At 41.2% G+C, this 10,717-nt stretch overlaps 3 protein-coding genes across 6 annotated transcripts in view; 1 reads left to right on the top strand and 2 right to left on the bottom strand.

The window, feature by feature from the left end:
• Nucleotides 1-1,791, bottom strand: part of LOC112141695 (deoxycytidine kinase 1) — an 11,364-nt gene extending 9,573 nt beyond the window's left edge. The window contains exon 1 of the mRNA XM_024264844.2: nucleotides 1,558-1,791. Coding sequence (XP_024120612.1) covers nucleotides 1,558-1,657 — 100 coding nt within the window. The 5' untranslated portion in view covers nucleotides 1,658-1,791. The remainder of the gene's footprint in view (nucleotides 1-1,557) is intronic.
• A 5,748-nt stretch (nucleotides 1,792-7,539) lies between these two features.
• Nucleotides 7,540-9,428, top strand: pfdn1 (prefoldin subunit 1). 3 transcript variants are annotated; one of them, XM_024264863.1, is made up of 4 exons: nucleotides 7,540-7,672; nucleotides 8,418-8,584; nucleotides 9,129-9,213; nucleotides 9,299-9,428. In XM_024264863.1, the coding sequence occupies exons 1-4, from the start codon at nucleotides 7,640-7,642 to the stop codon at nucleotides 9,380-9,382; spliced, it is 369 nt and encodes a 122-aa protein (XP_024120631.1). In that variant the 5' UTR covers nucleotides 7,540-7,639; the 3' UTR covers nucleotides 9,383-9,428. The 3 variants fall into 3 exon arrangements, with proteins under 3 accessions (XP_024120631.1, XP_036071226.1, XP_024120624.1); XM_036215333.1 differs by having other exon boundaries at nucleotides 7,575-7,672; nucleotides 8,395-8,584; XM_024264856.2 differs by lacking the exon at nucleotides 7,540-7,672 and adding an exon at nucleotides 7,991-8,221.
• Nucleotides 9,429-9,902: 474 nt separating this feature from the next.
• ttc1 (tetratricopeptide repeat domain 1) overlaps nucleotides 9,903-10,717 on the bottom strand; it is a 7,778-nt gene continuing 6,963 nt past the window's right edge. For both annotated transcript variants that reach the window (XM_024266783.2, XM_024266784.2), the window contains exons 8-9: nucleotides 10,492-10,546; nucleotides 9,903-10,416 (exon numbers count right to left, since the gene is read on the bottom strand). In XM_024266783.2, coding sequence (XP_024122551.1) covers nucleotides 10,283-10,416; nucleotides 10,492-10,546 — 189 coding nt within the window. In that variant the 3' untranslated portion in view covers nucleotides 9,903-10,282. The remainder of the gene's footprint in view (nucleotides 10,417-10,491; nucleotides 10,547-10,717) is intronic.

The raw sequence follows: 10,717 nt of genomic DNA, 5'->3' as shown, positions 1-10,717 counted from the left end.
AAAATGAACATGAAAGTGTTATGGAAATTTTATTTTTGATGTTTTTTATTTTATTTTACTGAACGTTGATTGAAGTTTAGAATTTAAATGCCCTTCACTTGGACTTGGGCTTTTGTTAGGCAGTTTATGTTACAGCCTTTTATTGTTAAGAAAGTTTATCTCAATACAATGTTACAAAATAAAGTATTTCTGATGAAAACTATTAATTTTGTCATTCTTGTTTTCATAATTAATGTAGAACTGCTAAAATCCACGAAACAAACATATTTTTCCCACATATTAATTTGCGATTAATCGCGAGTTAACTATGCAGCCGGTGAGTTAGAGGGCAATGAGGGACGCCTGCGCGGTGTGGAAAGGCATGTATGAGAAAATCAGAGATTAATGCGTCAAAAAAATTGTCGGCGTCAAGCACACGCCAAATTAATGCGTTTTTAACGCGACAAATCTGACAGCCCTAATATATACCTCTAACATGTGCTGTCCCTCTGATGTATTCATTCCTGATCCTATCCATCCTGGTCACTCCCAAAGAGAACCTCAGCATCTTCATCTCTGCTACCTCCAGCTCTGCTTCCTGTCTTTTCTTCAGTCCCACTGTTTCATGGCTGCTCTCAGTAAAAATCACAAAATCGTCTACAACCATCACAGTCCATGGTGATTCCTGTCTAATTGGAAAATAAAACGACATTTTTGTGCAACTCAAAATGTTAACTGTACTTTTATTCGTCTATGCATATTACTAACATGAAATATAGACACAATAGATCAAAGTATATCAGCTGATATGTTCTGATATTTTTCAACAGGTTGTTTAGTTGAATTACTTTAAAAAATATAGGTCATGTTTTGGTGTGCCACCCCAAGATTTAAAGTGGACCCCCAGCGGCCACCCCCAGGAAAAATTTCTGGAGGCGCCACTGCTTCAACTATCAGCACTAGCAGATTCAGCGGCCAAATTAAGCTTACAGCATTCTCACTAGCATTATCACAGGTAATGCTATATATCTTGTTCAGAATTTTGTGATAAAGTTTTTTTTTCAGTTTTAAAAATGTAGTTTTAGAGTGTTCAATAAATGTTTATCCTGTTCAGCCGTGACCTGAGGTGTGTTCTAGATTCTGGCCTCCTGTTGGATTTGAGTTTGACACTCCTGGTCTGAACTGTCCTGAATGTACATTCCAGCAGTTTTAGGTCCTCTTTATGGTAATAGCCATGTTGGACTCATGTTGTCTTTACACTCATTTACTCCTTATCCATTACAACAGAGTGAATGACAGCACAAAAACAAACATCAATGACGTCATGTACTGAATTGGACTATTTTAAATTAAATCATATTTTCTAATTTTTGAGATATTTCTAAACAATTCACAAAGTGTGTCATTATCTCATAAATCTTCAGTGGAGCCTGACCTCCCTAAAAGTCTATAAACGGTTTCTGAAGTAGGTTCTGGGTCGGTTCCGTCTACTTTCGCTCGTCTCGGTCTCATTTCCTCCGTCGTCCTCGGCGGCTGTGTTGTAGCGGGAGAAGGTTCCGGTTCGGGGCTCGTACTCACCGATGTTCCCCTCAATAGAGACCTTCTTCAGGCGGCAGAAGCGGCGCTCCTGCGAGGGGGAGCCGGTGGAGCCGCGCAGCCGCTTCGGCGGGGTGGCCATGATTCTGCTCCGGTGTCGTTCACTGGTTCCGACTCAGACGGATTGGAGAGCTGCTGTCAGGCTGCACGCGGGAACCAGACTGAGCGCGCGCGCGCTTGCAGCCGCTTTGAAATTAAAAGCGGCGCCAAAACGTGGTTTCTGTTTCCGGGGCGGGAACAAAACATAGACTATTGATAAGAATCCTACTGAATGTTTTAGAAAATTCACTTTTTTTGAGACCAAATGTATATTTTTCACATATTTACAACAGCTGAATAACAAAAGTGAGATATTTTTTCAATAAAAATAACAACTCTTTAATTTTGACAGCAGCAAATACAAGTTCCTTTCAAAATAAAATACACTGTCAACAAGATCCTCCTGCTGCAGCAGATTTTGAATCAAAAATTCAAGAAAACCAAGTTAAACGTGGCATTTTCTTTTATCGTCACAACAGCTAGATCTATGCTAGGGAGAGCTAAAATCAACTAACTAGTTAAATATTTATTAAAATTGTTGACACTTTTCTTAAAGACCCCATATGACGTTTTTTTTTTTTTTTTATTAAAAAGAAACGTTCCCAGTAGAGTTTTAATGATGATTATTAAGTTTTAACAAAGTCCCACAACCTAGATGTTTTTAAAAAACCTTTTTCATGTTGATTTGAAGCCTCTTTTTTCAAAATCTCCTCTGAGGAGGCGTGGCTTTTGGAGCTGAGTAGCTCCGCCCCTGATCCCCCCTGTCTGATTATTATAGCTCTGTGTCTCGCTAGCGTACATCTTCACCGCTGCTACATAAAAATGTCAAGCAGTTTTGTTTTGAGCTGGATGTCAGCTCGGACGAGGAAATGAAGAGTTTTGTGGGCCGAACTTTCATTGATTTACAATCCTTTCCAACTGCGGTCAAATGAGCCGCCGTTCACATTTCCGTGGTCACATCAAGAAGCTCCGTGGAGTTTGGTGGAGATTTTCCAGCGTTCTCAGTCCTGCTACCGTAAGTATTGGATGAAACTCACACCAAAAATCCAGTGATGCTGATTTGACTACAGAAATGTGAGGAGCCAAACACACCTCTCCAGCTGTGAGCCGATTCCAGCTGAGGATTAACTCCAAACTATACTCCAAAAGACCTATTCATTTTTAAAGGGGCCATACCATGATTTTCTTAAGCCTTTCAGAGTAAACTATATCCATACATATGATCGTATATTGGAACACTAAGAAACAAAATACTTATGAAATATTCGTAAGTTGTGTCTTCACTTTAGAACAGCTAAAAAGACTCCTTTATACCCTAAGAAGACTGTCAGTCTGTTTTCTGACTGACAAGTCCTTTTTAGAATTTTTTTGAGAAAATGAAACAGCATAAAATCAATTAATAAATAGTATGAACATGTCTTTATTGTCGTCTAACTGTAAACTCAAAACATGCAGAAAAGGAAGGACAGATTTAGCAAAGGGGGCAGATTGACAGAAAATGTTCTTTTCTAAATTCATTTTTAGATGAATCCTAAGAAAAAGAGCTTCAAAGCATTTCGATGTTTTAAATATTTTCCATGATATCACTGACAGTAAAAATGCAGCTCTCACAACAACAGCTCTGTAATGCTACAAAAAGACTACCAATAAAGTTAATACAAAGTGGATTCATGTTATTATTTTTTATAAAATACAGCTTTTATATAGGTATGAATTAATGTTGTTGCATTAACCCAGCATTATTCCAACAACAGAAATGGAACCCCAAGATGCAAAACTGCAGAGGTAAGAACATGTGTATTTGCTGGATGTTGATACAGGAACACGCCTGGAGTCTTCACATGGGTGAAGGGCAGCACAGAGTGGATTGCTCAGGCTGGGCAGGTCATGCAGAGGAGCAGGATCCAGGCAGGCTCGTATATTGAAGCAGACTGACTGGTTGGACAGAACTGGCTGGCTGGCTGGCAGGCAAGAGCAGAGCAGAGCAGAGCAGAGCAGAGCAGAGCAGAGCAGAGCAGAGCAGAGCAGAGCAGAGCAGAGCAGAGCAGAGCAGAGCAGAGCAGGCATGTGCTGGAGAGATGCAGAAGGCTGACAACTTTCTGGCAGAGAGCAGGTGGACAGCAGAGCAATATAAAGGGGAGTGCGCAGGTGTGTGTAATAAAGTGATTAGAGGCAGGCAGAGCTTAGTCAGGAGTGGCAGAGCCCTGATACCCCTCTTCTTCTTCTTCTTTTCCTTTGGGCTTTTCCCTTCAGGGGTCCCCACAGCGAATCAGTTTCCTCCATCTAAGCCTGTCTTCAGCATCCTCCACTCTAACACCAGCCACCTTCATGTCTTCATTCACTGCATCCATAAACCTCCTCTTTGGTCTTCCTCTAGACCTCTTTCCTGCAGCTCTAGACTCAGCATCCTTCTACCAATATATTCACTGTCTCTCCTCTGAACATGTCCAAACCATCTCAGTCTGGCCTCTCTGACTTTATCTCCAAAACCTCTAACATGTGCTGTCCCTCTGATGTATTCATTCCTGATCCTATCCATCCTGGTCACTCCCAAAGAGAACCTCAGCATCTTCATCTCTGCTACCTCCAGCTCTGCTTCCTGTCTTTTCTTCAGTCCCACTGTTTCTAGTCCAAACAACATGGCTGGTCTCACCACAGTCTTGTACACCTTTCCTTTCATTTGTGCTGAAACTCTTCTGTCACACATCACACCTGACACTTTTCTCCACCCATTCCAACCTGCTTGCACTCTCCTCTTCACTTCTTTTCCACACTCTCCATTACTCTGTACTGTTGACCCTAAATACTTAAACTCCTCCACCTTCTTTATCTCTTCTCCCTGTAACCTCACTCTTCCACTCTGGTTCCTCTCATTCACACACATGTACTCTGTCTTACTGCGGCTAACCTTCATTCCTCTCCTTTCCAGGGCAAACCTCCACCTCTCTAACTCCACCTCCACCTGTTCCCTGCTCTCACTACAAATCACAATATCATCTGCAAACATCATAGTCCATGGTGATTCCTGTCTAACCTCATCCGTCAGTCTGTCCATCACCATTGCAAACAGGAAGGGGCTCAGAGCTGATCCCTGATGTAATCCCACCTCCACCTTGAACTCCTCTGTCACCCCTACAGCACACCTCACCACTGTCTTACAGCCCTCATACATGTCCTGCACTGCTCGGACATACTTCTCTGTCAGGGCCCTAATACCAACCCCCCCCCCTCCCTCCCTTCTTTGAAGAACCAGCACCCATTATATCTAAATCCACCGATAATCTTACCTCACTTTTAAATTTTCATTTTTATAGTTTTCTATTTTTTCTTTGAGGTTGAGAAAAAAATAATCATCTTTTCATTTATTTGTATCAACATATAAGCAAACACACACGGAGAAAGTTTACAGCAATGCAAATGTTTTGTAAACCACTTTAATTTATTGACATGTTTATACATGGGCTTGTTTTCAAAATGCCATAGACCATTTTTTTTGTGTCCACTAGATGTCCTCCCAGAGCAAATGAAGCTTCATGAAGCATTGCTCTGGAGTGAACCAATTGAGAGAAAGGCTTCAGTGCTTCAAGAAAGCTTCATCTGCCCGTCACTACTTATAAATGTTGGACATTGTACATTTAGAAATAAGCTTTCACATTAACAGACAAAAGAGCAATAAACCAATAAATCTTTTAAATCTGCTACAAGAAGCATTTAAGATCATTTTGTCTTAAACATGTTTAAAATTAAGTCAGGAGTCTTCCAAATACATGCAGAGCAATAAATGCAACCAGTCTATATGGCTGCCATGCCAACACTGGCTCGCTTTATGCATTTTAGGGCGAGTAAACTGAAATCTCGGCATGCATACACGAAATCTCACGAGATCACTAGCTACTTCACGTTTGGCTTTTCCCGCCGAAAAAGAGTCAAAGTTTCTAGATTTAAATAAAAAATACAAAACAAATAATACTGGTAATCCACTGGAAACTAAACCAAAGCTTATGGCTTTCACCTGTTGGCGTTTTTAACCAGGTACTAACCTAGAAAAAGGAAAAGGAGAGCAGCCACGACACGTGCACTCACTCCAAAGCCCTTCTGACAGAAGTCCAAGAGTGTTGAAGGTTTAGCTTTCCAGTTTTATAACCTAATTCCCTTTTTTTCTCTTTTTCACAGGCTACATTTATTTATATATTATGTCTAATTGTTGCCACTGAAGTGCACCTGTTGTTAATTCCATGAACACCAATACAGCTGAAACTGATTAACGAGGCCCTCAGCTGGTTAACCAACAGGAAAATGATCAGACAGGTTCAATTCAATTCATGCCAGGCCCAATAAAAAAACTGTTTCTTTAATTTTTGTGAGCAGTGGTATATTCTGCATAAAAGAGGTGTAAAGTCTGGTGAAGGGAACATTTTTTGACAAATGGCAAAAAAGATGGGAGGATGATACTTAAAGAAGGTGGTATTACAGAATCCAGAGGGTTGTTGGAAAGATGGGGTATGTTGGACGAAATGGGCTGGAGAGTGGAATTGTGTCCACACTTAGATTTTGTCAAACACAATTTAATAATGATCTCTTTAAGATTGGAAAACATGCTAATGGCAAATGTGATTTTTGTGTTGCACAGGAAGTGATAGAGCACGTCTTGATGGTTTGTAGGAAGTTCTATGCTCAGAGACAGTTGATGAAGGGACATCTTGAAAAGAAATAAATAAAATGGGGAATAACAGATATTTTGAACAACACCAATAGTTATCTTTTTTTTATTTCTTTTTTGAAGCAGGCAAAATTAATAACTAAAATATAAGGGAAGTGGTGGGTTGACATTCTGACCCACACTCTATACCAGTAGGTGGCCGTAATGCAACTTAAAGCTGTGTGCCAACCAACATTAAACCACAAAAGAAGAAGAACGTCTTCATCACAGATCTAAATTTGATGTGGAACTTTGCATTTTTTGTAACTCAAACACTGAAACTTTTGAACATTTTCTTTATTTTCATAAATTACTCCAAGGATTTCTGGACACGCATTAGGAATTGGATTAATCTACAACTGAACATTCCCCCTTTTAGTGTTACAGACGTACTTTTGTTCATGGAAAATCTTGATCATTCTTTCTCAAACATGGTTAATATCATTTTTCTTTTAGGGAAATACCATATTTACTGTTGCAAGTGGAGAGGTACCAAGCCCTCCTTACAATGTTTATTTACCAGTTTAAATCATTTTATTCCTCAACGGAAACATTACAATCGTAGGAAGCTTCAAAATTGATCTTTAAACAAATTTCTTTGTGGTTGCTACTCTAGTTTCTTTCCTGTTTTAACAATAGGCTCCTGTTTTTTCACATTTTCTTTTGTCACCTTAAATTATTTATTTTCTCTCTCTTTTTAAAAGAAATAACCTATATCTGCATGTGTTGAACGCAGCTGAGACTGTGGAGTGGACTCCGTTGCTGTCCCGGTCTGGTGGGCGCCATGGCGATGTTCTTTTGACCGAGCTGGCTCCTGGTAAGATAGAATCCTCAATACTGTTTCCTCACAGCAGAGCCAAACCTTAACCTGAAGTTTATTTTACAAGTTTGTTTTTTATTTATTTATTTATTTTAAGTATTCATTGTGTGTGGGGTCATGGGTGTAAGTGTTATGGGGAGGGTGTGTGTGTGTGTGTGTGTGTGTGTGTGTGTGTGTGTGTGTGTGTGTGTGAAGGGTGGGTTGGGCTTTTATCGTGTATGTTTTGTTTCTAAATGTAAAGCGCTTTGAGTTGCTCTAAGTATGAAAGGCGCTTTTATAAATAAAGTTTGATTTGATTATATACTGTATGTGTGTACTAGTGTGTTCATCCTCTGCTGGAGTTTGTATTTTTGTCATTATGTTCAATAATTTTTTTTTTTTAAAAGTCTGCTTTTGTTGTGTTTTTTTTCAGACACTAGGGGGCGCCGCGGTTAAACCTGCTGCTACCGCAAAATGAGCCTGAAGAAGTCATTCTGGAGCATGCGCAGTCGAAACATACCGTAAAGATGGCGGCGCCCGTGGACCTGGAACTCAAAAAGGTGTGTAATTTACAAGACGCCAATTCTTTGTCGTATCTCTCACGCACACCGTTGCACACACTCTCCGATAATGGGTTATTAGCAGCTACTGATGTCAATTATTAGCAGAGTCATGTTGCCTTTAGCGTGGCACGCGCACAGATTCTGACCGGTCACCACAGTAACAGGCACGTGCAGCTGGACCGTTGTGTACCACATAATATATGTGTGAACCTCTTAGAGAAGTCAATGAGGTTTAGAGCTTTTTCATTTTCTCTCTGAAACGCCGGAGCATCCTTTCTGATGGAGGTTCAAAATCCCACAATCCTTTGCGGCACCAGCACCCAGATGAAAACTGACGGGTTTTTGGTGAAACCAGGCTATGAATAAAATCATACAGATATTCTTGTTAACGACTTTCTGCTTTAAATTCCAGTGACCTCTGGATTATTGGTGGTGGGGGATTTTAAACCTCTCGTGCTAACAATTGTTATATTTTTATATGTTGGCATGAAGCAGCAGGGAGTATGCTGCTTATTCTACATTTATGTTTGCTGCTCAATAGGAGAGGTAATGCTTCCTTTCTCTGCTTGAATCTCGTCTTCTCTGCTTGAATCTCGTCTTCTCTGCTTGAATCTCGTCTTCTCTGCTGTGACTCCTTCACTCAAGTCATAGTTAACATATAAATGAGAGATTTTGTGAAATTCTGACACTCCCTTGCTTTCCTTTTGGATTTTGAACAGAGTGATACCTCCTGTCTCTGCAGGCCTTCTCTGAGCTCCAGCTGAAGATGATTGACACACAGCAGAAGGTGAAGCTGGCCGACCTCCAGATCGATCAGCTGACTCGAGTTCAGAAACACGCCAAGCTCACGCACACAGAGATCTCCTCGCTGCCGGACAACACGCGCCTGTACGAGGGCGTCGGCCGAATGTGAGTCTGCTCTCCTGCAGTTGACACCTCCAGGTGTCTCCTCACCTGGACCCAATATCCTGAGGGCAGAGCTTGGATTAGGCATAGAGCATGTCCTATAAAAGCACAATTAATGCTTTCATGCAGTCCTCTCTTCTTTTAATTGATTGAAGTCATTTGTTATGGTGTATTTATTGCTATGTCTGTAATCAATGCTGAGTCACTAAAGAACACTGATGTGTCAAATAATCTGAGAAACATGACATTAGTGTAATGTCATGTTTTTCACAGTTCTACTGCAGTTGTGAAACCATGCACATCTTATTTTTAAATCTTTTTCTGCAGGAATTACATTTGTTTTAAGGAGTTTCACCTGATTCACAAAACTTGATGTTTGTAATAGTGTTTATTGGTCTTAGTAGCTGCGATTACATGTGCAAAACTGCCTTGATCAGATCAAAGACAGGGTTAGGATAAAACTGTGCGTTGAACTCAGCGTTGGTCTGAATGCAGCTTTAGGGTCATCAGCCCTGCAGATCGAGATGACAGAAAACTCTCATTTCAGGTTCATTCTTCAGTCCAGGGAGGAGGTCAACAACCTGCTGACAGACAAACAGAAAACAGTGGACGAGAAGATCAAGGAGCTCGAGGTGTGAAGGGCTGCTCCATTACAGCTCACAGGGCGTGTTTCTGGCTGTTTCCTGACTGTTGCTGCCTGTTTGTGGTCTGTTGCAGCAGAAGAAGGTGTACTTGGAGCGCAGCGTGAAGGAGGCTGAAGACAACATCAGAGAGATGCTGCTGTCCAGGAGAGCTCAGTAATCAGTTAATTGTGTCATGTGATCCCAATAAAGCTCCTCCCACCCCATTGTGTTTGACAATGAGTGCTTTTAACTCATGAAGGATCAAACTTTTTACCAAAGGTTTGCTTTCCATATAAAATCTGTTCATTCTGGAGGTAGAGTTGATCAAACAAGACGTCTTCAGGTCAACAGGATGTAAAAACCTACATAGTCTATCAGCTATGTGAACCTCAGACATCAATTTATACATTTAACTCATCTAAATTAAATTAATGCTAATTTTGTAATTCTTACTTTTGTTCTTTTTCCCTCTTTGCTCTCAGCAGTCTTACTCTGCTGGGTTTTGTTATTTTGGTTTGGGGTTGGATCTTGGTAGTCTTAGTTTTCAGGCTTTGTTTTCTTTAGTTAGTTTTTGTTATACAGCCATTATCAGGAGCTGCTGACTCTGATGGTCGACATGCCTGTATCAGCAGTCTCCATGACTTACTTCATGTTTGACCAAGGAGCCACCATGGAGAGATAAAAGAACCACACCTGGATCTAGTCTAGAATGAGGCTGTTTGCATTAAAGTGTCTTCAACAAACAATCACCCCCATCTTTATTCACCACACTCATCCACAGTAAAAGTACATCTGTCAGGAGTACTTTCAATACTTGAGTATTTCTTAAAGTAGAGCATGCAGCTGCTCTGGTGGACTGCCTGCAATACTCATGCAGGAAGCCTCTGGAAGCTGCAGACCCACGAGTCCAGGAGCTCGACGACCCCTCTGATGGGGCGGTCCAGAGCTCGGCTGTGCCAATAGAAGACCCAAAGATCAAAGGAAATACTTGAATTCAGGTTCACAGGTTCACCAGCCGTCCCCGAGTCCACCCTGAGAGCAGCTGGATGAGCCAGGAGGACACGCCTCTTCTGTGATGTCATTTGTTGTTATTCGGGGCCTGCACAAAGTTAATGGAGTAGGAGCCACTGTTTGGATCCTGGTTGACCTGGAAGTTGTTGGTGGAGAGTCCAAAGGGTCTCAGGACCATGTTACCCAGGTCCTTCAGCTTACCTGCACATGACACAGGTGAGTCAGCACATGATCAGTTTGAAAATCCAGGAGGCGGTCTTAACGAGAGACACTTACTGATCATCTCCTCCTTTAGCTTCTCGTTTCTCTCCTGAATCAGCGGAGGCAACCTCTGGGAGAGAGACAGGTGAGGATTAGACAGACAGGTAACACTTAGGTGAGGATTAGACAGACAGGTAAGACTCAGGTGAGGGTTAGACAGTAGGGCTGCCACGATTAGTCGACTAATCGACGACTAATCGACTATTAAAATAGTCGACGACTAATTTAATAGTCGATTAGT

The sequence above is a fragment of the Oryzias melastigma genome, linkage group LG14 (genome assembly GCF_002922805.2).
Source record: "Oryzias melastigma strain HK-1 linkage group LG14, ASM292280v2, whole genome shotgun sequence".
Classification (NCBI taxonomy): domain Eukaryota; kingdom Metazoa; phylum Chordata; class Actinopteri; order Beloniformes; family Adrianichthyidae; genus Oryzias; species Oryzias melastigma.
This window is presented reverse-complemented; position numbering and strand designations above follow the sequence as displayed.

Bases quoted from the DNA above. Each gene is read 5' to 3' on its own strand.
- pfdn1 (XM_024264856.2), top strand. From the start codon at position 8,162: ATGAAGCAGCAGGGAGTATGCTGCTTATTCTACATTTATGTTTGCTGC. The intron at 8,222-8,417 runs GTAATGCTTCCT...CTGTCTCTGCAG, and splicing joins TTTGCTGCTCAATAGGAGAG to GCCTTCTCTGAGCTCCAGCT. The intron at 9,214-9,298 runs GTGTGAAGGGCT...GGTCTGTTGCAG, and splicing joins AGAAGATCAAGGAGCTCGAG to CAGAAGAAGGTGTACTTGGA.